The 27,288-nt window shown below is 40.1% G+C and overlaps 1 protein-coding gene across 1 annotated transcript in view; it reads right to left on the bottom strand.

Moving 5' to 3' along the window:
• The window catches only part of FGF2 (fibroblast growth factor 2 (basic)), a 55,609-nt gene extending 45,772 nt beyond the window's left edge, over nt 1–9,837 (bottom strand). Inside the window, exons 1-2 of the mRNA XM_012650403.1 lie at nt 9,585–9,837; nt 8,796–9,437 (exon numbers count right to left, since the gene is read on the bottom strand). Coding sequence (XP_012505857.1) covers nt 8,796–9,437; nt 9,585–9,837 — 895 coding nt within the window. The remainder of the gene's footprint in view (nt 1–8,795; nt 9,438–9,584) is intronic.
• Nucleotides 9,838–27,288: the final 17,451 nt, after the last annotated feature.

The raw sequence follows: 27,288 nt of genomic DNA, 5'->3' as shown, positions 1-27,288 counted from the left end.
TAGAAAGATTAATTCCATTTCTAATTCAAAATAAGGTCTACTCATCAAGTGATGTGCTTCAAAAAGTGATTTTTAAAATGGAGGTATTATTTGACCCTTTTGCTCTTTTCCATTTCCTATTTATGTAATGACCACCTAATACCCTGCGAATTGTTTTCTATTTGCAAAATGATTCAGCTTAGAAAAGAGTAGAATGAGACTGGTCATTCAGCACTTTCTCCCACCCACCCTTGCAGACATCACATCACAAAGACTATGACTCACTTTGTCATACAATTTATATCCTTTTCAGAGTTTTACAGATTGTTGTGATGAACACTGGCTCATGAATCTGAATGAATATTAAGATGAAACTATCTTTGCCATTTCATCACAGCCGAAAAGGATACTAACAATGGTACCAGACAGTCTTCAATCTTAATTTTTAAAATGATTCACTAGTTTTAGATTTGAGTAAGAGAAAAAGACAGACACACACACACACACACACACACACACACAGGTAAGGATTAAAGTGGCTGAATCAAATATGAATTCCCAGACATGCATTCCTTAGTTAAAGGACAATACCCAGTTAATATTGGCTAGAAATATTGATATGTTACTTAACAGCTGAAAAAAAAACCTTACACAATAAAAAGTGATTCCAACAAATAATTATGTTTTACCTTTATTGCCTCCCTTGAATAATGTGAAAGGTGTTTACAGAAAAGAGCTCCAGTGCTGCTACCTTCAACTTTCCCATTTTACATGCCTCATACTATTATTTATGCTTAATTATTTAAAGTTTTTGCTCATTTTACAAATATAGATTAAACCTCTTCATGGGCCTCAGGTTGGTCATTCCATCAGCAGCAGAGACAAGAGGCCCCCAGGATGAGTAATTTCAGCCTCAGACCCTCAGAACAGAAAAGAGAGTAAAGAATTGCTGGGTAAATGTTGTTTGAATTTTTAAAAATAACATAAAAATTCCTTGCCAGCTAGAAATTTCCAGCAAAATTGGGGAACATGAAAGAAACACAACAAGCTATTAGAGAAAACTTGTAGCTAGCACGCAGGAAAGGAACCACGGGTACACGGTCATGTGAAAGAATAAGGTAAGAGGACAGAGGGGACATTCGGCTCAAGGAAGCAGCCTGGTTGAAGGCTAAGAGAAGGAGGATGTGAACGGAAGGTCAAAAAGGAAATTAAGAGACTTGGCTAATTTACTGGGGTACATGTTCAATTTAACAAGCATTCTTTGAGTGGCCACTATGTGTGAAGACGAATACAGAAAATTTCACCCAGTCCTTGCCTACAAAGAGGTCACGGTCCCAGTGCGAGAGATAGACGCATAAACAATTAACTATTTCAAAACTCATTAAGTTCTATGTTCAGACTATGTACCAAGTACTACGGGAAAACAGAGATAGAAACCATTAATTCTCCCTGGGAAGGTGGAGGGAAGTTTCACAGAGAAGACTGTTGAGCTGGATCTTAAGATTTTTCCAAAGAAAGGTGAGAATGGGAGGAGGGTGTGAGAGAGGAATTCGTAAGGAAAAGGAGGATTTTTCCAAAAATAAGGATCACAAGAGGAAAGGCCAATCATTGCAACAATAATGGCTGTCATGTCAGAAAGGATATAATAATGTCATGGCAGCATCAGGGGAGGATGGGTGGTAAAGAGCAGAAAATAAGATTGAGCAGGGAGATTCTATTTGAGAAGGAAAGCCAGGCAGGTCTGGTTAGTGCTTATGGTAGGAGGAAAGCAAAATATAGGTGAAATCAAGAAACAGGGTAAGATAAATCACTAAGGCTGGGAAACATTTTAGGGAAAGAGAGATACATAGGAGTAAGTGGAGAAGGGTATCAAAGAAAACTCAAGGTGCCTACCTTTCGGAGAAGAATAATTTTACTACAAGCATAAATTCAGTAGGAAGTGTTGCTTGTTCGAGAAAATGATGTTAAGTTCTGTTTTATGCATGTTAAGTTGAAACTGGTGGTGTGTCTGTCCTTCGAGCAGTGAGACACAGAGATGGGGAATCACAACAGAGGTAGAAACTATAAATGACCTGCTGAAGGAATGCAAGCACACAGAAAGGTGGGTAGAGGGCCAAGGACAGGGTTTTGGGGAACTCAAAGCACAAAACCAGAAGAAAGAGAGAGTGGAAGAAAAGACAGCTGGATGGGGGAGAAGAGAAGCAGGTTGACACGGTGTAATAAATGCCAAGGAATTCTCAGGAAGTCAGAGGCAGACAATAATGCCAGATACCAGAGTAGGATGACAGGCTGGAAAAGGCAACATGAGTGAACTGGAAGACTGCTGGTGCTCTCATAAAGCATGATTTAAGTAGAATAATCCAGAATTCCGAATCCAAAATTAAAGAGAGCTAAAAAAAGAAAAGATGAAGTAGAAGAATAAGTACAGGATTTCAGGATATTATCTACAAAGGAAAGAATGAAAAACAATACACAACATACCTGAAGAAATTTTATATCACACAGTATATGATAAAAAATCTTAAACGCTTTTAAAATAAATCAGAATTTCTAAAAAAAGTTCTAAACTTTTATATCCTGGAAAATGATTCATCTTTCTATAGATTATTCTAAGAAAAGCTAATAGCCAACCTCCAAGATTCCCAAATGTTTTCTAAATATAACTTTGTTATATGTAATTATCTTCATTAAAAGATAGATCACATCGTATCTAAATGTACATATTACTACATCAAGAGAACCATAAACTTGGACCAAGCTTTATACAGTACATGGCCCATGAGTAGTTATTCCACAGGAAGGCCCACAGAGAATGTTTTCATCATTGGCTGACATTTAGTGAGCACTCTCTGACTAAAAGGTACTGAGCTTTTCGATGTTTATTTATATAGAGAAGTCATGGTTCCTACCTTAAGGTGCCAGCATCTTCTCAAAGTGCCTAAATCACAAACAGAGAATAATTCTCTCACGTAATCTAGCCAGATCATTACTACTCTGTACAAATTTCCTTTTCTCTCGGCTAATTTGATTGTCATTTAATTACAAACTTTCATTATAAATGAATGTATAGCAATTATAAACTAAGCCAGGATCATTCCTTTCAATAGTTCAATTATACCTGGAACATAACATTTAATATTCACAAACCTTCTCTTCATTTTTCATCTCCAAAATACCTTGAAATTCTGCGAACCTTTCATTTCAGAATTCTATTGGATAATTCAACCTAGAGATTAAGTTAACTTGGGTAAATCAATACCCCTTGAAAATACAAATACACACACACACACACACTCACACACACACCATTACAGATTTCTGTAATGAATGAGTAAGCATTAAGGATACACTGGTCAAGTCAAAAGTTACCTTGTACAGGAAGAGTGACAGAAGACAGCTGGAATGAGACATAAGTTAAACAGTGAATATTGGCTGTCTGTTGCCTCCAGGCCCTCCAAATTTCTTCCAACTAAAAATAAACTAAAGTAGGGGTTTAGAATGAGACTTGTCTGTCTTCTAAGGACCACACTCTATGGCTCAATGGGGCAGTTCCCCTGGAGTCACCACTTTCCTTGGCATCCTCTCCTAAGTTCCCGTGGCTATAAATAACCTAGCTTAGAGGGTCTCCTTAGCCGTAAATTATTAGATGGAGAGTATGATAAGAAAAGAGCACATGAGATCTGACTGAACCATGAATACAACAAGGAAACACTGAGAATCATAGCGCCGCAAGTGCATACCTAAAGTTCTACATTGACAATCATTATTCCAAATTATTTTGCAAGGAACCAAGCATTAACTACTTAGAGAGCACTGACAATACACAGGTTAAGTACAAGATCAGACCCCTAATTACAGAGCGCAGAAAATGACAAGCTCAAAAACAAAACATAACAAAATACACTTGTTTGGATAGAATATGCCAATGAAGTTAAGATTCATGCCCCGAATGTGCAGACGGGCCTTGCTCCATTTCACAGCCACAGACTCTTAACCCAGGCCAGCCTCCTTACAGATGTGTGCTACGGGACAAAGGGGCCCAAGCAGGGTATTCGGAAAACCAACGCACAATGGAATTGGAAAAACAAGCAAAGAATATGACGTGTTCAGTTACCATCTTATTGTACGGGCATCTCGTGGTTTGAAAATAGCAATTCCAATAACGTGAAACCTTAAATCCCCTTTTTCAACATCACTGATGGTGACTTCTCAGAGGCAGCGTGTAGATTAATAGAGTCAATTTTATGCTTATAATGTGTAAAGGATGGTTCTTGTTTTGTTCATTACATCTATAATTAAACTTTAAAATTATGGCCATCCAAGTTTTTCCGTAAATCATAAATCAAAATGCGAATACTCAGAACTGGACTGTTACACCACTGACAAAGTCTAATTACATAATGGCCATCTTATAAACAAAACGAAAGCCCTCAGGGTATGTCATGAGGAGACATTGCCTTTTCTAGGCTGAAGTCACTTGGCATCAAACTCATTTTAAAAGGCTCCTAAGGTGTGGTAATACCTATGACTCATGAATTGTCCTTTCATTGCTGCTCTGATTACATGATTTCAGGATTAAATGAGCTATTAGATTCTGACTTCGTCTGTTTACTGCACAGAAATAGCGTTACGGTAAATACTGTGTTTATTAAGGCGAGTTAGTGGGATCCACTTCTCAGATATTACCACGAAGAGATAGGGAGAGGGAATCCAGTATTATTAAGTCAGTAGTTCCACTTACACATAGGCCGTGGTGAAGAGAAGGAAAGGTGGCTCTGTCCAAAACCCCAGCAATACAACCTGAGGCCACTGCAAAGCGGCAGGAACTCCTCAGAGGGGCTACCTCACCACCCTAACCAAACGGCGGAACAGAAGGTGCTCTCTATGCTTGAATGGAAGAGAGCACCGAGGCCCAGGCAGAGCAGGAGTAGAAGGCCAGAAGCCAGGTGGGCAAGAAGCCTGTTCAGAATGACAAGAGAAAATCAACAGGTGAACTCTGGCAATTGGTTACTTTCCCGAACTTTCATAAAATGAAATCGGTGAACTAGGAGGTCTGAAGCCTCCCTTTGAATTCCACAAGTCCGTGTTTTTATGCCTGGGGTCGCATGGGACATGTGCAGTGGCAAAGAGCACAGAGGTCAGCCCCACCTGGACCCCATCCCTGTTCCACATGGGAGTGGCAGGTCCCTCAGCCTCTCCAAGTCTCAGCATCCTCTGGAGCCTGGAAGCACAGAAGAGTGGCAGACAGGCGGCTCCCTTCTGGGAGAAGCCCCAAAGCAGATCAACACATCCACCTTCATTTTTTTCCTAAATAAGAGCATCTGGAATCAATTTAATGCTAAAATGTACATAAGAAGCATACATTTCCCTTACTACTCTCCACCACATGCTGTACGTGCCGCTTGGGATAAAATGTTCTCTCTTCTGAGTTTTTACTTTAGAGTGTATACTTAGCGGTATGCATTCCCATGGATGTTGGCAGAAGTCTGCCAAAACGTCCAGAATGCCAAAAGGAAGGCGAGTGTGCAGCACACATGCTGGAGAAGCAGAGACTCTGTAACCACTTGGAGTATCTTTCTTTGATCAAGACTCATGTTAAATGAAGATTATTCCAGGACTATGAGAAAAGTGCCAGAAAAGGGCCCCGTAGAAGAGTGAAAACTCAAGAGAATACCCAAGTGCGAAGCAAAACTGACCTTCAGCAACGCTGAAAAGTTGGAAACATTTGTGTTCAGTCATCTTCTCTTGCCTCTCCTTGCACAAAGTTTTTGCCTCTGTCTTCCCCTGCCCCACAGCTCCCCCCTTCCCCTTCCTCCACACCTAACTGGTGCCCCTCCAATGACATCACAGTCTCCAAAGCATCCCTCCCCAAACTCCAGTCCTTCTGGCCAGCTTTTAGAGAAGAAATAGCACTCCCATCACAATTTAATTCACACTAAATGTTAATATCTGATAAGGGCTGAACTCAGCCTTTCAGAGTGATTTGCATGTTAGAAAATATGTAAGCAGAAAAATGTCACATCGAAGGAAAAAATCTCCAATGATAGATTTTCAGGTCAACTGAACAGAACAGTTTGAGGAGTGAAGCCATTAGTTTTCAACTCTTCAAACAGGTCTTGATATCTGAGCCATAATCTGGTAGGAAACTGTGGCTACCATTAACTCTGCTTTTATTTCTCTATGCCAGCTGTTCAGCTTTGTTTTGGGGAATGGGATGTGCAGTTGAGAGGATATATTATTATGTAAAGTCTATATATTCATTTTTTGCTCTTATCTTTCCCATCAGTCTTCTGGTTTAGTCAACTATCAGTATACATTTGACATACAACAAAACATTTACTTTGCTTAAACTTACACCCAGGTTGGGCTACACAGAAGTGGACTAAATTTGTCATTTTTTAGGTTTGTATTCTTGTCAGTCCATTGCTCGGTAAAAGATATCCTTTGAAAAAATAGTACTCTCCACAAATCTGGACGAGTTAGTCTACTTTTCACTTTTGTTTTTTTGAGACAGGGTCTTGCTATGTTGTCCAGAGTGGTCTCAAACTTCTGGGCTCAAGCAATCCTTCTGTCTTAGTCTGGGACTACCATTGTGCCCATTGAACTGAACATTGAACTTTTACTGTTCACTCTTAACATCCTGTCTTTAGTTAGTCATAAAGTTGGCAGTGTTAATCTTAGCCCTAATGACATTTGGGGTCAGAAAATTTGTTGTTAGGGGTACTATCTGTGCATTGTAGGATGTTTAGCAGCATTGCTGGTCTCTACCCACTAGATGCCACTAGCACCCTCCCAGGTATGACAACCAAAAATGTCTCCTGGCATGGTCCCCTGGGGGGCAAAATCACCCCTATTTGAGAACCACTGAGTGAAAGTAAGATTACAAAAATGAAAATACAACCCACGGTGGGGTAGAAAAAATTAACACCTCTTTTTCCGTGAGTAGTAATGTGGTATGCAATTCAGAATTCTCCCCACTGGCTAGTCTCTATATAGTCTTATTCTAAGGCAAATAGAGTATCAAGAGCTTCAAAGAAAAAGTGATTCAGCAACTAACAGAGTCTGAAAAAGAGTGTTAGGGGAAGCCCCAAATATGAACCTAATCTGGAGGAGTGTTCTCTGGTCATAAAACATGCTTTTTTATTAACAGTTTTTGATACTAGAAAACAACAAAACTAATTGGGACATATATGCACCTTGCCCTAATCGGCTGAGCTAGCCTAGCAGACAACCCAGAATAAACTTCAATCGCAAAGATAATTTTGTGAAATCTACTCAAGTTACCAGAATAGAGAACTAGCATTAACCCATGTAATAGGTTACAAGCATCTTTTCAGCTTTATTGGATAAAGTGATTGATACATTTTTAAATTATGACAGGCCTGAAAAAATTAAAGACTTGTATCTTTCGCAGGTTGCTATGTTGGAAGCAATGAAGACCCAGCTAATATAAAAGTGCATCTCTCATCCCTCTGTCTACTCATGCTTGGTTGTAGAGCTTTCTCCTCTTCCTTCCTCTTCTGGAGTGAATGACGTTCCATGAGCATCCTTAGACAAAGATAGATTAGCACCCTAAAACAAAGACAGAACTATGGGAAGTGGAGCTCTGAACCCCTGTAGGTCTTTTCTCAGATCCTCCACCCAGAACCCACAAAGGAAGGAATGCCAGAACACGCCGATTCTAAAACACATGTTTACCTACACTTACAGAAGGAAAGCTTAAAATATATTCTGGTCCTGTCTCTCTCACTTCAAATTCCATCAGTGTTGTAAATCAGCCTATCTTATGCCCTTTGCTTCCCTCTTTTCTCCAGACCAGTAGTTCTCAAAAGTGTGGTCCCCAGATCAGCACCACTTGGCAACGTGTTAGAAAACGCGAATTTTCAGCCCCCAGTCCAGACTTAGGGACCCATAAACTCTGGTGGATAGGATCCAGCAATCTGTATTATAACAAACCTTCCAGGTGATTCTGATGCACCTCTAAAGTTTGAACCACTGATTTAGGCCAATGTTATTTCTAGAACCACAAATATTGTTTTTGTTTTTGTTTTTTTTTTTTTTACAGAAAGCAAAACTGTAATTCTCATTTCACCCTCAAACCTGGTGCAAGGCAGATATTATTTCCACTTTAGGGATGAAGAAACCGGCTCTGGGGTTAAGCGTCGCTCAAGGTCCCAAAGCTAATAACTTCAGGTGGAAGACTAAGGTTTTTGCACTCGTTTTTACCATGAAACAAAAGTCTGACCCACTTTATTAACAAAGTCTGAGCTTTTTTTGGTTTCTGTTTGTTTTTGCTCTTTCAGCTTTAGTCAATTCGGAAAAAAAGAGAATTTTTTCTATATTTTTGGGTGAGAATAGTGTGCCACACGCCTCGGGTCCTACCGAGTCGGAATTTAAGGGCAGGGCTCTGGAAAGTTATTTTTTCCGAGAGCGTTTCGTTGTGCTGCGGTCCCTCGCGTCTTCGTCCCAGGGACAGCACGCACGGGACAGCTGCGGTCGGAACGCACAGGGGGACGCGGGCCGCCGCCGGGCAACCCCAACGCGGCAGGTCGTCTGCGCCCAGGGAGCCCGCCGGGGGCCCGCTGCGGCTCCGGGCCCAGGGCGCTGGTTCCCGGGGGAAACCCGCGCAGCCCACAGCCCGGGGGGGCGTCCAACCCGACACCGCAGCCCCGGGGAGGAGCGGGCGAGCGGTGAACCCGAAACCGCCGAGGGCCGCGCGGAGAGAAACCACACGAACCACCGGGGGAGTGAAGAGAAGCAGAGAGCGCGGAGGCTGGAAAGGAGGGGACGAAGGAGGAGCAGCGGGCGGCACTCACTGTGAGGGTCGCTCTTCTCCCGGACCCCGTCCACCCGGCCGTCGGGGTGGATGCGCAGGAAGAAGCCTCCGTTCTTGCAGTACAGCCGCTTAGGGTCCTTGAAGTGGCCGGGCGGGAAGGCGCTGCTGCCGCCGTCCTCGGGCAGGGCGGGCAGCGTGGTGATGCTCCCGGCTGCCATGGGCCCTCCGGGGCCCTGCCGGGGACCCCGAGCCGCGGGAGCCGCGCGGGGGGCCGCCGCCCCCCGGCCCCGGCCCCGGCCTCCGAGCCGCTCCGGGGCACGGCCCCGGCCCCGGCCCCCCAGCCTCCCGCCTGGCAGCGCGCGGCCCCGCCCGCGGGCCCCCAGCCTCGCGCCGCCGGCCCTAGCGCGCGGCGAGCCCGGCGCCCGGGAGCTGGGCGTAGCGCTGGGTGTCTCCGCCGCCGCCACTCTCGGGACAGCCGCCTCCGAAGCTGCAGCGCCCGGGATCCGGCTGCAACCGCGGGCACCGCGTCCGCTGGTCTGGCACCGGCCGGGCCGCGGCGTCACGTCTTCTACATCTCCACCCCCGACACCCACCAACCTCCCGGGCCCCCGGCTCTCCTCCCTCCCCGCGCACCGCCCCCTACTCGCTCGGGGTTTTCTGGGGCCGGCCTCGGAGTCGGGCGCTTCGGCCACAGCACGCAAGCGCGCGGCATAAGCCCCGGGGGGGGCCCGACCTCAGTCGGGGGCGGGGCGGGGGGCGCGCCGGGAAGCCGCGGCCCAGACCCAGAGGCTCGACCCCGCTTGTCCCCCAGAAGTCGCCCCCGCCTCACCCGGGGCCACCCAAACCACGTTTCGTCTTTCTCCCTCCACGCTGCGGAGCTTTTGCTGCGCAACCAGCCGTGAATCAACTTCTAAAAGTTTAATGCAACTTTCTCTCCCATTCTTTTTCCTCGCCAGAGTTTCAAAGCAGAGAAGCTGTTTCCACCCCCAAAATAGAAGGGTCAGAAGCCAGGAAGGATTCTGTGTCCGAATAGGCTTTAAAAATCTCTGTTCACCAAAAGACAAGGGGTACGCGTGGGACATAAACTGTTAAAATTAAAGGATAGAGGCTGAAGCAGTCTACCAACAAAAGGAGAGAAAGAGGCCAGAGAAGGGGCGCGGATTGGGTTGCTAAGAAGAAAAGGTTTCCTTTCACTGACCTAACTTGAATTGGACAACGTGGTGGAAAGATGAGGCTGGGCCTCGAAGCCTTATCTTAAAAGAAGCGTATTTATATCTTAACTCGGAGCCAGCATTGCCCTAGCTAAATTGTTAAGCATTTCTTGGAGGGAGAGTAATTTTCTAGAAATCCCCAACTATAAAATTGAAGTTAATTGCATTTTTGTAATTTTCAGTAGAATATGACAGGTGCTACAAATGATTAGCAAAATATCCGTCCAGAAGACTTGCATATATTGAGTGCCTACTATGTGCAAGGCATTAGTATGTGCTGTGGGGGATGCCAAATCAGGTGGGATCTACTCACACAGTGGGGCAGATAAGATGGGGAGCAGGGATAACACAAATACCAGTAGAAAGTAATAAGGCCATGGAAGAATAAGACTAAGTGCTGTGACATTTCATACACGGGGTAACTCACCTCAGGGAGACACAGGAAATCTTGGGGAAGCGTCCAGAATGAGGTGCAAAGACAGAAGTTCCTCTTTGTATTAATAGGAACATGTTTCGTTTCAAAAGGTCATTGGTTGAGTGCATTTGTTCTTAAGTATCCAAGAAAGCCCTAACACCTGAGGCATTTCTATGATGTTAAATAGGGAGTGTGAGTAAATTCTTTGAAGCTTCAAAACCAGGCACATTCTTCTTCCTTCTCTAGGCTCCCTATATGTTCTGTGGAGGAGGGAAAAAATATCTTTCCCTCACCCATCACTAGGTTCATGGCTGAGGTCCCTATAACAAAAGACAGATTAAACAAGAGAAAAACATACTAATTTATTTATATAAGTTTAACATGACACAGGAGTCTTCAGAAATGAAGACACAAAGTAACAGGGAAACCTGTGTGTTTTTTAGGCTAGGTTTGATGAAGTTGATGATCATGGAGATTGGACAAAGGTGTGTGATGTAATGGTAATAAACTGGGGGAACTTAGCAAGGCCTGTTCAGATTCTTCACTGTGTCCCTATGTCTTCGGAGATGAGAATGTTCCTTTCTTCCAGGTATAGGAAAGGCACCTCTGGAATCAGGGTTTTATAATCTGTCTCGGGAGAAGATCCAGGGAAAGTGAGAGTAATCTTGCTTCTGCTGTTTTCTCAAATGCCAACGTGCCATATTTTGGGGTAGCATGTCCTGAACCCCATCAGTTCTCTAACATCTCTCTCTTCATTGAAAATCCATCTGTTGAGACAAATAGCTCCCTTCCAGGCGCTCTCTGTAGGTGTCCTAGGAAATGCTTAGCACTACTGTAGCACTCACTTGAACTCTGTGTCGTAGAACTTGAGTATCCCAAGAGCAAGGAGATAAAATCTAAGTCATGATATTTTCAAACAACAGCATCCAGAATATATACTAGGTATATATCCAAGAAAATTTAAAACATATGTTCACACAAAAATACATATACCAATATTCCTAACAGCATTATTCATAATAACCAAAAAGAGGAAACAAGCCAAATGTCCATAAACTGATGAATGGATAAACAAATGTATATCCATACAATAGATGGAATGTTATTTGGCAGTAAAAAGAAATGAAGTACTGATACATGCTACAATCTGGACAAACCTTGAAAACGTCACACTCAGTGGAAGAAGCCAGACAGAAAAGGCCACATATTGTATGAATCTGTTTATATGAGCTGCCCAGGATAGGCAAATCTATAGAGCCAGAAAACAGCTTAGAGGTTGCCAGGGGCTGGGGAGAGGGGATTAGAGAGTGATTGCTAATGAGTATGGAATTTCTTTTTGGGGTGGTGAAAGAGTGGTATTAGATAGTGGTGATGGTTACACAACTTTGTGAACTGAAAAAAAGCATTGAATTGTACACTTTAAAATAGTGAATTTCATGGTTTTTAAATTATATCATCCAAAAAAGAGAAAGAAAAAAATAAATGTCAAAAAAATGAGATTTTTCTCCCATAAAGTTGGGAGAAAATAAAAGATATAGTATTATCTTGTGTTGCTAAGGATGAGGTCAACCAAAGACCTCATGAACTGCCAGAGGGAGGCTAAATTATTAAACATTATAGCATTTTGGGAGGACAGATTAAAAGAGTACAAGTCTGGCCGGGCCCAGTGGCTCATATCTGGGAGGCCGAGGCAGAAGGATCACTGGAGGTCAGGATTTCAAAACCAGCCTGAGCAAAAGTGAGACCCCCATCTCTACCAAAAATAGAAAATAATTAACCAGGGGTGGTGGTGCATGCCTATAGTCCTAGCTACTGGGAAGGCTGAGGCAGGAGGACTGCTTTAGCCCAGGAGTTTGAGGTTGCAGTGAGCTATGATGATGCCACTGCACTCCAGCCCAGGTGACAGAACCAGACTCTGTCTCAAAAAATAAAAATTAAAATAAAAAAGCTAATCTTCTAAATAAATAGAGAGATCTTAAATACTGTTGAGAAAAGGCCCATGGGCAAAGCAATAAGAACAGATAGTTCATAGACAAAGAAATATAAATGGATTTTGAACATATGAATAAAAGAAAATGCAAATTAAACCTAGAATGAGATCTATTGTTCTTCTAGTGAGATGGGCACTGTCAAAAAGTTTAATAAATATAGCATTACAGAATATGAAGAAATAGGTACTCTCACCGTTGGTGGGAGGTCAAATTGGCAGTAGGTTTCAATATTTGAGATAAGCATACCTTTAGATCCAGACATTTCCTTTCTAGAAATGTATCCTACAGACATATTCATACATGTGCACAAAGATGTATGAACATATGTACTTCAACTTTGCTTGAGGTCACAAAAGACTGGAAATAAACAATATAAATGGTTATCAATAGGGGCTTGTAAAAAGAAATTATAGTAGAGTCATTCATTTAATAAATATTTATCCAGAATCTAACATTACCAGCTATAGCTCTATAATGAAGTTTAAAAAATGAAGTATATTTATATGGTATAGCTATAGAATGATCTCCAAGATATACTGAAAAAGTGAAAAATATAAGATATACTACAATATGCATAATATGCTTCCATTTTTGAAGGGGAAACAGATGCACGCACACAGTCCATATCCTTGTGTAGACATAGAATATTTCAGAAATATCTGCCCCTAGGGAGAAAAACTAGGGACTTCTCTGGTCTGCAGCCAAAGGAAGACTTCTCACTGTACTGTTTTTGTACTACTTGATTTTTTTTGCCACATGCATGTATTATTTTTTTCTACTTAATTTATTTTAAAATTCACATAGAAAAATATATAAAAATTTGATAAGAAATGGCTCAAGAAAAAAGAGACAGTGCTTTTTTTTCATTTTGGGGGTTGGTCTAGAGGCACTCAGAGTGGTTCAGCATTTCAGATACGCTCCTAGGCTTCCCTACAATACAGGCTCTAACAGAAGTAGGCTGTCCTGAACTCTGGTAACAGAGCTGTTTACCTTTACACCAAGGAGTTTGAAAAAGCATCCACATCAGCATGTAGTTTGTGCCCAGGCTGATTTCAAGGGAGTTGCACTATGTAACCTGAAGTTCTTATGAAGTTGTCCAAAATGGAAAAAAACAAAAACAAACAAACAAAACCCGTGTCAGCAGAACCTACGGTGGTTCCATGTGTGTTAAATGTGCCTGGGACTGGATCGAGCTTTCCTTATCGAGGAGCAGAATTGTGAAAGTGTTGAAGGCACGGCAGAGTCAGAAAGCTAAACTAAAAAATCAAGCTTTTATGAGTAATAAGCAACATTTCAAAAAAAGAAAACTGAAGAAGAAAAAGAAAGAAAGAACAAAGGAAGGAGAGAGAGATAGAAAAAGGAAGGGAGGGAGGGAGGCAGGCAAGGAGGAAAGAAGGAAGAAGAGAAAGTAAATGCAAAGGGTCCAGAAAGTAAAGATGACATGTGTCACCTCTGGCTATGTTCTGTGGGACTCCAGGGCACGGCTCTCCGGTAACTTCTGCACTCCTATCTTATCCCTCCCGCTGGAAAAGTGGCTGCAGTTGCATGCTGGGAGAGGAGCTCTGTAAGAATCCCTTCATCCACTTTCGCCTTGCTCCTCCAAGTTGGACTGTAGGTATTTCAGTTTCAGTTCCAGTATTAGAGGCAAACCCGAAACACACACTGTACCAGAGCCCACTGCATGTGTACAGATGAGGGCCCAGACACGGTGCACACTGCGGTACCGGAGGTGACACAGAGAGGATTAGTGGGCCCATTTCTCAAATGTTCACAGGTGCACGCTTGGAATCCTCCAATGGGAACATGTTTTTGGTTTCTTCTTTTTAAATTATTTCTTTAAAATAAAGGGATATTTTTAAATACGAGCTTAAGGCTATTTTCCGTTTGCACATTTTTATTGACAATTTGAATTAGATTTGTTTTCATTCTTTTTTGTTATCAGCTTTTAATTAGTTAAGGAGCATATGAATACAATATCTTTGTTAAAACATTTAAAGTATTACAGAGAATGGTGACAGTATCCTCTGGACTCCACCCCCAAATCCTATCACTTCTCTTCTCCTCGGATGAAACTCAGTTTGGTGTGTATCATTTCAGATTTCTTTGTGCGTTTCTATACATATAGGTACCCATGGAGAAGAAAAAGTATTGTTTTGTGTGGCTGTGTGTGTTTCTACACATAAATGGTATCATATTGTCTTTATCTTTCAGCAACTTGCATTTCAATCAATACATATCTTAGAAGTTTTTCTACATTAATTAAGTATGGATCCACCTTGTTCATTTTAACTGCTGCAGAGTATTCCAGAATATAGTATATCCATACTACTTAGCCATTCCTGGACTGATGTACATGCAGGTTACACACGTGTCTTTGCAGTGACCACCTTTGGACTTGCCTCATGTGCGTGTATTTAAGTTATTCTCCAGAGTTTTTACTCAGTAACGGATTCACTGGGCCCCTGCATGTTCCTTTTAAGAGACTTTGCCACAGGAGGGAGGAGGTAGAGAGAAAGGGCAAAAACCTTCCTAACAGGTACAATGAACACTATTTGGGTGATGGGCACACTTATAGCCACGACTCAAGCATTACAAAAGCCAACCATGTAACCAAAATCATTTGTACCCGCTTAATATTATTATTTTGAAATTTTTGAAAAACTAAATGGATAGAAAAGTTGAAAAAAATGATGAAGGTTATAAAAGGTTTACAAAAATCTTCCCTTATTATCAAATTGATTAAAATTAGATGGATTTGTTTATAAGATTTTTAAAAATTAGCTTTACCATTAATAATACACTAATGCAAAGGTAAAATTTGATTTTCTCTTTTGAACAAGATTTTCATGTGATATTAATAGAAATATTAAATAGAAATAGCAAAAGACTTTTGTTCGCCTTTTGAATAAACTGCAACAAGGAGGGGAAAAGAGAAAGAGAGACATACTCAGTCTGCCTCTTTATTAGCTTGTCTTTCAGTTTGTCTATATTAGGTCTTCTGATTATTTGGGAAACTGAGTCTCCTCTCTGTCAAAGATTAAAGTGTTTGCTCTTTAAAATCTTTAAATTATCAGTTTGGCTAAATGAATGACTATAATTTTATAGTAACCTGTGATCTTGTTTTATGACAAGTGTTTTATAATAGCAAGTGTTTTAAGCCTTTGATATTTGACAAACTTTCCAAAATCAAAATTCTAAATCCAATGTTTTTGACCTCAAACTATCTTTTTAAATATTAGAGCCCATGAAAGTCTAAGAGAGACATATTAGGCTTATTTGGTATATTAAAACCATACAGAAAGCATTGTCAAATGTGAAATGGTGTTTAACTTTCTTTGGGTTATATTTGTATAAACATGTTATTAATATCTCCAATATTATATGAGATTTCTAAAATTCTTATGTGTCTTGGTATGTGTTATCTGTAATAAATATGATTATTATGCTAAAAAAAAAAAAAGAGACATTGCCAAATTGACCTCCAAATTGGCTTTGCTGAGTTATAGTCCCACCAACAGCATTCACATCTTCACAGAGGTGTCATTCTTGCCAAAATGTTAGCAACATAAAGCTGAGAATGCTAATTTGTAGGATAGATGACAAAATTAAAATTCAAAAGCTTTTCTAACAAGTTGGAAGTTTAAGATAAAATTTGTAATGTAGAGACAAGTAAAGCTCTTCATCTAAGTTTTTTAGAAAAAGAATCAAATGGGCAAATATAGCATGGCAAAAACTTGCTTGGAAAAAAGTCACATAGAAATCACGTGGGTAGTAGAAGCCAACAGGGTAAAGTAATTGCCGAACAAGCTAACATATTTGGGCTTCATGAATACATGTTTAGTGACCAGCTGATACAAGGTTACCATTCCTCTGAACAGATTATATCTGGGACATTCTCAGCTTAAGGGGACATGGACAAGATAGATGGTTTTCGAGAGAGGGCAACAGTGATTATCATAATCACATATTGTGGTAATTGTTCAAATTCCCACGTATCATCAGATTATTTTATTCAAAGACTGAGAGTCTATTATAGCAAAAAGTTATAGAAACATTTTCCCTTCAGATCTCCAAACAAAATATCGACTTATTACAGACCCTTCCTTTATTAGCCTTTCTAGACACAGGAGAATTGACCACCATAGGGTTCTTTCATCTGTACAGCTCTAACATTCTTCATATTTCCTTGGAAATACTTCCATTTTCCCAGAAATGTTCCCAAACATCAGTAGCTTTAACCTGACCACATATGGTCAAACAGCAATGTACACCGGATTCAGAATATTATAAACTTCAACTCACCAGAAGTGGCTGATTATAGCCAGTGTTTGTTTGTGTTCAGAGGAGAGGACGGAATTTTTTTTTCTTTCATCATTGAGGAAGCATTAGCTTTGTCTGTAGTCCAAGTTTACTATACCCTCAGCCAAAACTATGACTTTGTTTGTAACTCTCCAGCCAATGACCTCAAGTCTGACCTACAGCAATCACCCTCTGGGATGGAAAAGGTCATTTAAACACCTCAGCCCCTAGTCATTAGGAGAATACGAAATTTCATCTCAACTTAGTGTTCTTAAGATTGAGGTCTTTTCACAAGGAACTCAGAAGGAATGAGTAGCAATTTTTAAAAAGTTGGAGTGGGATTTGGCTAGACTTGAAAATTTCAAATGTTTTCACAATATTATTAAAATATTTCTATGATAGGAAAATGCGTTTCATTAATTTAACTCTCCAAAACAATACACTGTATGAAAAGCTAACGTTTTGACCAGTAGTTTACTAATAGAATAATGAAGTTACAGTAAAGATTCGATTTAGAATCCACTGGAATTCAAAAAGGCTGAGCTAAAGTTAATGTTTTACTGTCCATATAGGCAAAACAAATTATTAACAGGAAAACATTTTGACTACTATAAAGACAACTATTTTAAAGCTTTAGCATTAAACATGCATGTTTAACATGCATTAAACAGCAAATAATACCGATTTCTAATTTTTCTTATTTACTTATTACAGAACATCTGGAAATCTCTGTACCTTACACATCTATTTTGAAACATAATTTGAGGTAACTTCTCTACTAAAAGACATAAAGAAGAGTTTTAAAAATTAAAAATGAGGAGCACACATCACTCAAGAGGACAGAACTCATTGTACCAGGAGCCAGATCTTGACCGTGATTGATCACTAAATTTAGCTCTAATCTTTCTGTCAGGCAAGGTAATAAGGGAAATAAGGTGTGTTCTAAACTTTGTGCTGTTGGCTAAAAGCTCACTGGAAAGTAAACTCTTTTCTAACATTAATTCTCTTATAAACCTGTTGAGCAGCTCCTTAAAAAAGGAGCAGTAGTAACATAAGGGCAAATGCCTTGATTTGTAATTTTGCAAAAGCTTAAGAAAATGTTCGTCATATTGTCTTAAAAAAAAGCCAAGGTTTCCACATTCAATCATAATTTTGTAACAGCATTTCTGCAGGGGATTAAAGTAACGCATTTCAAGAACATTGCATTCTGTTGATCTATGTAAGACAATGACAGATTTTAGATAATTTAGAAGAATATTTGAATAATATGTCCCTTAGGTCTTCTTTCACAAAGAACAATTAAGTCTTGTCCAATTATAATATATAGTTATTATTGTTATTTTTTATACATTTAAGAATGTTCGTGAAGATAAACAACAAAAAAAGAAAATATTACTGTATATCCCCAGCCAAAAATTATCATTGGAACATTTTTCTGGCCAATCCTTCATAGATAGATGGATGAATAGAGATACACAGATACAGAGCTTTTGTTTTTATAAAATTAGGTCATACCGAACACACTGTATTATAAATTATTTTCCATTTATCAATATATTATGAACATTTCTATGTGTCATTAAGTATTTTTATAACTTTATTCTTAATGTCATATTATTTCATTGCATGGATATACCATAGTTTATTTAATGTACTGTCTGTGGACATTTAGGAATTCCAAATTTTTTCATTTTATCTTACTGCTTAATTCTGATACTTTTCTTTGGGCTAATTCCTTGCTCTTAGATCCCTTTGATTTTCCTTTCACAGGACTCATTGTACTTGGAATTATTTACATAATACCTACACATTGATAAAGTTTAATTCTTAGCCTTTGATATAGAAGACACTCAATAAATACTTTTGATTAAACAAATGAATGTTTTAGGACTTTCTGGTACATTTTTATCAAGTTTATCTGAAGAAGTTCTGTCAATTTAAACCTTTCCGAAAACATCGTGAGAGTCTCTCTTCCTCCATGTTCCCTTCACCATTAGGCACTGTCTTAAAAACAATCTTTGGACAACTTGACAACAGTGCAAAAAGTGGCAGTTTGTTATTGGTTTAATTCGAATTTTAAAACTACTATAAAAATTGAACATTTTTTCATGAGTTTCTTGACATTTGTATTTCTAGTTTTGGAATGTGGTAGGCTTAAGTCTGGTAAGTGCTAGGAAACAGTCGTTTCAATGTTATCTGGAAAGTGCCTAAAACACGAACAGTCAAAGCAATACTCTCTGGTTTAAGTTAGCAGAGAGACAGGCGACAACTTTAAGCTGTCAACATTCAGCATTTTGACTTGCAGTCTAGAAAGGAAAGGCAGTCTGGCAGGGAAAGATCGTCATCTCTGCACAAAGGTGGACACTATGAGCTGTACATCTGGGGAATAGATAGGAAATCCCAGTGAGGTACCCTTATGTGTTAGTGTTTTTTCCTGCTCATCACACTCTCTACACAACATATATTTTTAAAGGAACAAAAGATAAAATATATATTGATCGTTTCTTGGTCAATTATTTTAAGTGCTTATTTTAATTTTTTTCCCCTTCTTGATGTGTTTGTTTTTCCTCAGGGTTTCCTGTTCATTTCTCTCCTCCATTTCCTGATCCACTTAGAGTAAATCCCAATGTGCACTCATATCCACCTCCCTGGGACTAAGTACTATTAATGACATCGGTGTGTAGGCTGCAAAAGGCAGCAAAAAGTATCTAACTTTTGAGAGGAGTTAGTCATGCAATTTGTGTGGCCCTGTCTTCACTTAAAGCCATCAAATGGAAAAAACAAAACAAAACAGACTACATCATTCTTACAGAGCAAAATGATACAGATTTCTTTCTTTTTTTTTTTTTTCCGCAGTTGCCGAGGAGTGTCACTTCCCTTGAGAATCTATAGTTTAATTCACACCCATAAATCACGGGTCATGTCTTCTGATGGGTGGGGGCAGTAGTGCCTAAGATCAGTTCATTCTGACATTTCCAGAAGATGTTCTTGCATAATGATAAATCACTCAAAGAATAAGTGCAAGCTGACACGGCAACACAGCTGCCTACAAGTGTACGTTCAATCTCATTGTTTGCATAAAATAAAAAAGGAGGACAATCAACCAACTCCTTTTAAAAATTAAGAACAATTAATGATATGGAAACCCAATTCTTTAAGAGTCAGGGAAAGAAGAAAGACTGTGTTTGAGGCATTGACACTATACAGTTGAGATAGTTTGTCTTACACAGGTTATGGCAGTAAGACCTGTTACTGCCCCTTGGTTCTCTTAGGAAATTCTCCCATATTGCTCCCATATTGTCCATTAACTCTTTCAATCACAAAGACCGTCTCACACCTTCTCCATGTTTCTTAAACTTATGACAACTTCCACTCTTACACGCCCCCTTGCTTTGCTTCTTATTTCACTAAGATAATGGAATTAATCAAACCAGAACTTCCTGGACTTTCTGGCATCAAAGAGCCAACGCACCTGCACCTGTTCTCATACGTTCCACCCGGCCTGGGCCCTGCCCTCTGTTATTGCGGATGGAGGCCTCCTGCTCCTCCTAAGGACATCTCCACTTCAGCGTTGGGTCACGCTTCCTCTCCTTTACAGAAGCACTTTGCTGCTGCAACACAGCTTTCTCCAGCATCAATTTTCCCCTTTTCTAATAGATCATTTTCATCAGCATGAAAATATGCATCTATTTTTCCTATCTTAAAAAAAACCCCTCCCTTCCCCAGACCCCACACCGCTCTGCAGATACTACCTCATTTTCTGCTTCCCTGTACAGCAAAATTCCTCAGGGTTGTCTAATAGCGGCCTTTTCTTCTTCTACCCATTTGTTCTGCTTTTTGAGGCTTGTAATTTCATTTATTGATTAAGCAACTTTATGACAATGAAAATAATGAATATGGGGGCCAGGCATGGTGGTTCATGCCTATAATCCCAACACTTTGGGAGGCTGAGGTAGGAGGATCCCTTGAGCCCAGGAGTTTGAGACCAGCCTGAGTAACATATTGAGACCCTGTCTCAAAAAAAAAAGAAAGAAAGAAAAATTAGCCAAGTGTGGTCACACATGCCTGTAGTCCCAGCTACTTGGGAGGCTGAGGTGGGAGGATCACTTGAGCCCAGGAGTTTGAGGTTGCAGTGAGCTATGATGACTCCACTGCACTCCAGCCTGGGCAACAAAGTGAGACCCTGACTCAAAAAAAAAAAAAATGCAAAAAAAACTTTACCCACATCCCACTAGCCTAAGACATCAATTGTTCTTGTTTTACTTGTGTACTGGCTTATGTCCTTTCTTGCACTGTTACAATCACAGTCTAGAAATATTTTTACATGCTACTCTCCTTACTTAACATTATAATTTCCTCTCTTACTACATAATTTATAGAATTAGTACTTTAAGAATTAAATTTCATCAAGTTGATTACATTTAATCAAGTATAATTCATTTCACTATCCTGCTATTTTTGGCCATTTAAGTGGTATTTTGCCAGTGTTATAAATACTGCTGTGTTAAGCACTTTGTGTACATAATTTGCCAAATAGCTTTTTTGTGAATTATTTGTTCATGTATTTAATATATTGTAAAAGAGTCTTAAAAAGTGGTATAACTATCCTATGCAGTAGTGGCTAGTATCCTATCTACTACTGATCCCATATAGCATCACATCCGGCTGGAGCCGGGATGGGAGGGTAGTTGCCTCATTATCTTCCTATTGATGCCTCACCACGGTTCCTTCAAGCCCTGCTGGCATGAGTGGCCTCCACCTTTAAGGTTCTCTAGGCCAGAAGCAGGCACAGTGTCCGTGTTCCTGCATGTCCCACGCTTCAGGAGACCACAGCACTCTCCCACGGACCCTCTGACCATGCGTGACTTTGGTGCATCACCTAATAGACCCGTGTAGTCTCAACTCAGCAAGTATCCAGCCACGGAACTAGAGGCAAGTCACCCCATCTTGCAAGCATTTCCCCTCAAAGTGCCTCTCACCAGGAATCCTGCAGTCCTCAAGGCTTAGAAGTCACCTTTCCTCCTCCTCATTCTCTCTTTATATAGACTGGGGAGGGGAGTATTGCTTGGTGTGCCCATTACGTCCTGCAGGGATATTCTGATAACTTGGCTTTGAGGGGTCTCTCTTGTGAGAGGACATTCGGTGGCCCCTGCCCCCAGGTTTGGGCCTAGCATGGATTCTGCAACTTTTGGATATTTGGAAAAGTCCCATTACAGTTAGGTATTGCTATGGTTTGAATATTTGTCCCCTCCAAAACTCATGTTGAAATTTAATCTCCAATGTGGCAATACTGACAGGTTGGGCCTCTCATTAATGGATTATAACAGGAGTGGCACTGGTGGCTTTTAAGAAGAGGGACTTGAGTTAGCACACTCATGTGACAGACACACGATGCCCTGTGCCACCTCTGGACTCTGCAGAGTCCCCACCAGCAAGAAGGCCCTCACCAGATGTGGCCCTTCAACTTTGGACTTCCCAGCTTCTATAACGGTACGAAATAAATTCTTTTTCTTTATAAATTACCCAGTTTCAGGCATTCCGTTATGAGCAACAGAAGACAGGCACCTTTTCCGAGTCCGACGTGCAAAGCTTCGTCACTCTAATTCAGGCGCTGTTCCTGTGAACAGAGAACGTGGCAGGTATCTCCGGTTTGCTTGCTGCTCTGGGTCCACTCCCTCCCTTCTGCACCCTGCACTCTGCTTCAAGAGGTTGACCTGTGTGAGTGACACCAACTTCTACTCGTGCCCTCTGGCTAGATCAAGGGGAGGACAGTGAAGTCGGTCGCAGCTCCTTCTCTGTGATGTCACCTCCGACCAGCTACTACTCCAGCTAACGGTTACTGCTCCTCTCTGGGTAGCCTCCTCGACATGACTTTCCTTCTAGGTTCTAGTAACTGTATCATCCCCTTGTCCCTTTGGTCCTAGGAGGGGTAACAGCTCTGCTGATATTAGCTCCAGTATTAACACTGCCCCACTCACCCCTTCCTAAGTAAACCTTCCTCGAATTGTCCTGTTTTCAGTTTTTTTTTAATTTTTTAAATTTTATTTATTTTTATTTATTATTCCAGGGTTTTGTGAGGGTACAAACATTGTAGTTACACTTTATGTCTTTGCCTCACCCAAATGCAGGTTAAAGGCATGCCCTTCCCTCCCTTTAGTGCTCCCCGTGTCCTTTAGTTGTAGATTTGCCCTCCCATCCCCCTAATCCCTAGAGAGCATTTCTGCCATGTGATCAACCTAGTGTTGATCAGTTAGTACCAATTTGATGGTGAGTACAAATGGATTGTCTTGTTTTTGAATGTGCCGTCTTGTTGGGATCCTGATACAATACATAATTAAACTTGATTTTCAAATTCATTCTGAGAGTATTTGCCTTTCGATTACAGAATTTCACATTTACAGTAAAAATGTATATAATTTTACTCCTCCCATCTTATTGTATATTTTTATATATTATGTCTTTTTATCTCCATTCCTTACTTGTATTAGATTGATCGAGTTTCTTTTTATTTCACTCCTCCTGTAAATTGGAATTGCCACTATTCATCTCCATGCTGCTACTCATAACTTTCCTAAATTTAACAGTTATATGTGAAAACTAAGTAATTATGACCTCCAACCTGCTCACTCCCTAACTCACATATACTTTTCAAACCTGCTAATCATGGTCTTTCAGTTCCTAATTGTTATAATTTTTGTGTGTGTGTATGAGACAGAGTCTTACTCTGTCGCCCTGGCTAGAGTGCAGTGGTATCATCATAGCTCGCAGCAACCTCAGACTCCTGGGCTCGAACAATCCTCCTGCCTCAGACCCCAGAGTAGTTGGGACTACAGGTGTAGCCATGATACCCAGTCTCCCACTGTTATAATTAAATCCATGTATTTCTATTGATATATCAAAAAGCAAATAACTTTAACTTCCTACCACATTAGATTAATAGTTCTAATGCTTCTCCACACCTTCCACTGAAATGAAACCTTTAGAACATTTAACTACCTATATCCTTCCTATCACCCGAATCTTAAATATGGATAATTATAGGATTTAAATCCCAGAGTATTAACAAATATTCCCTCACAGAATGTCTCTCCTGTTTCAAAATTCTTCACAGGGTATAATTCTGAGCTAAATATCATCATCCGTTTAGATTTAATTACAAATAAGTTTCATTATTCATCAATGGTTTATGAACCTTTTATCTTTATCTTTTTATCATGAAATTTAACTTTCACTTGGTGAGAGAATTTTCTCAGGAAGGTATATGGGTTGGATATTTTTAGAGCTCTTGCAACAGGCAAAAACTTCACTTTGCTCTCACATATGAGTGACAAATGGGGATATTGCCAATGTACAATGTACTGTGAATGTGAACGCAAATTATCTGACTCAGCTAAGGTTACAGAGAAGTCTGTTACTAACCCAATTATCTTTCCTTTGTTACCTTTGAATGTTTTCTGTTCTCTGCCTAGAAGCATGTAAGATTTTCTACTATGATGCCAGCTGGTATTTTCTAATTCCATCATTCCTTCCACATTTATTAGTTGACATTATGCTATAAGGAAAGCGTTATTTTTTTCTTCGTTCGTTTGTTCGTGTTTATGTAAATTAATATGGACTCGTGGATGCTTATTTTATTCAATAGGCAACATCTGTTTTTATCATTGTTTATTGATGGTCAGATTGTCCCAGATTTAGCTAGTGGAGGCCCAGTCAGGCTGGCTTTTGTGATTTTTTTCTTGCCATATTGCCGTCATTCTTTGAACATTTTTTACTTTCACACACACACACACACACACACACACACACACACACACACAGATGTGCGTGCACGCTCCAGGATTACCCTGTACTTTTCCTGCCCCAGACCTAGAATCAGGTATTTCTTCAAAGAGCTCTGCAGTTTGTTGTTTTGTTTGCTTTTTTGCAGAGAACAGCAGTTAGAAACTGATATCTGGACACTAGGTATGCTCAACGTCATCGCAATGACATTGCCCTCCGGCCTGCTCAACGGAAAGAGCTGGGGAATATGTATCTACAAATATGTATGTGCACACACACGTATACCTATATGATGAAAAACATAAAACTACTGACGTACCCAGCTCCGATCTTACACACTGCAGGATTTATTCCAGTTTTCTCCCTCACCATATTTGTAACTCTTTTTTCTAACAACGAGAAATCTGGTTCCCATGACTTCAACGTATTTGTTTATCGGATCAACCCCAGTGTGATCCATCTCCGCTCCCTGAGTGGGCATCTTCCTCCCCTTACTCTGCCTCCACACCCCATGGCAGGCAGCTGCCCCGTCTCGATGCTTTCCTTGTCTGACTCAGTCTCCTCGTGCCATGCTGCCACTGTCCTCATACATGCTACCGTTGCTACCCCCGCTCCATGCAGAGGCCTTTCTCATCTCTCTTGGGCTTCACCTTCTTGTACTGGGCCACTAACCACACTCCCCACGACCAAATTCTTTAGGCAAGAAAGAAAGAAGGTAGGCAGGCAATGAGAAAAAAAAATGTATCTACAAGTTTATATATACATATATCTATATTTGTATGTATATATTCCACAACTCACTCTACCACATTTGATGCCTTTTCTTTTATTGCTTATTTTGTTTATTATTTTTTCAAAGCAAGACCTACAAGCAATGCAACACTGCCAAGCAAAAAGAAGAACATAAAGAGTACTTCCAATCAGGGCCCACTTCCCAGGTGCGTGACCTGTGCAGTTGCACAGGGCCCTGTGCTCAGAAGGTTTAATGCTTTGCTGTCGTCATTTTGAAATTCTTGAAAATTTTTGAACAAGGGTCAAAAAGTTTTAATTTGCTTCTATATTCCTTTCTAGGAAAGTATACACATGTTTATATGTTTACATATTTTCAAATGAAATTATGTTGTGCATATCGTTGCTTGTTTTTTTAGCCAAAAAGTTTGTTTTATAGATCAACATCATATATCTTCAGCATTTTTGATAGTTGCATAATATTCCATTGTGTGGATGTACCATTAAGCTATTTAACTAATTACTTGTAATTGGATATACAGATTATTTCTAGCTTCTTAACATTACATGAACATGGAATTTGGGTATTAGGTAAATTTGGTTTAAAATTGTTCCTTCATCACTTAAAATTGTGTCGATTTAAAAAAATTTACCTGAGTTTTAATTTCCTCATCTATAAAATGGGGGAAATAATAGAACCTCAAAGCTATTTTTTAAAGGATTATATGAGACTCTACATAAACACTTAGTATGTGCTACACAGTGTTTAAATTTTCTTCAGCTTCCTCAGTTGTAAAATGGGAACACTCATAATATCCATCTCACAGGGTTGTTGTGAGCTATTAATTAAATGAGTTATTATATATAAAGTGCATAAAATAAGCACTCAGTAAATGTTAATAGGAGTACCAACTATAAACCAATCCAGAGCTGATTAACTGATAATGAATTAATTATCAATTAAAAGGCCAACAAGGTGAAAAAAACAACTCTGAACATTTATTTATAAATAGGCAAAAATGCTTACCAAAAAAAGTTTGCAGAAGTTTCTTTGAGCCAAATATCTGGAGCCAAAGAGCGATTATGTGGCCAAGCCTCAGTTTACTCCGGTGACTTTATGTAATGCACTGGATAGTTGTACTTTTAAATTACTAAACCCATTTTCAATCATGCCACTAATTCTATTTTTTTAAACCAGGATAATATTCCATCTTTATCTGTGTTCCCTAGAATGAAGGAAAATAATTTTCCTTTTACCAGTTCCCTATTACTCTTTTTAGTTGTCAGATATATTTTGAACTGAATTCTTTTGTTTTCAAAATTCTCCAGTAGTAGGCATTTGGGAAATTTGTTGGTGCACCTGGACCTAGGCAACATTTTCATTGCTACATATTTAGAATATCTTGAATAAATTTTAAATGGTTTCTCTCCATCCTATTCTCTCCTACGGGGTCCAGATCTGCAAGTCCTGACATGCCCCATGCAGGGCGGGCCACGGAGGAGGACTGATCTAGGGCTCCCCTAACAGCCTGAAACTGAAACCTCGAATCCCGGCTTCTTTCCACGTTTATTTCCCACTTGCCTTTCTGGCACCCTTCACCTCTGTAGCGGACTCCCCCAAGGTGGGACCCGCACTTCCCTCACCCTCCTGTCTGTGGCAGGGGCCGTGCACGCTTCTGGAAACCTCCTTGCTTCAGAGACTCTAGTCAGAGGCATTTGTTGCCTCTGGGAGGATTGGAATTATTAAAGCAGGAATGCAAAAAGAAAGACACAGTTATTGTTCAGCTTTTGTGTTTCAAGAATAAATTTTTGAAACCCACAGCTGAGACAATAGTTATGAAAGAAAAAAAAAAATCAAGACTGTTGAAAGAAAAAGTTTTTTTAGTTTCAAAAGTTTAAAGTGTCAATAGAAAAATCGCCAGACATGAAGTTTAACCTAAACAACACATTGTGTTAAAATGGGAAAAAAAACTTCAAACTTTGTAAAATAACTTAAAGAGGTTTATTCTGAGCCGAATATACGCAGCTGTAGCCTGGGGAACATGACCTCTAGAAGTCTTGAGAAAATGCGCCCCGTGGCCGGGTTACAGGTTTATACATTCATGGAGA

Source organism: Propithecus coquereli, unplaced genomic scaffold, assembly GCF_000956105.1.
Source record: "Propithecus coquereli isolate 6110/MARCELLA unplaced genomic scaffold, Pcoq_1.0 Scaffold323, whole genome shotgun sequence".
Lineage (NCBI taxonomy): Eukaryota > Metazoa > Chordata > Mammalia > Primates > Indriidae > Propithecus > Propithecus coquereli.
The sequence above is the reverse complement of the archived record's forward strand: the minus strand, read 5'-3'. Positions and strand labels throughout refer to the sequence as shown.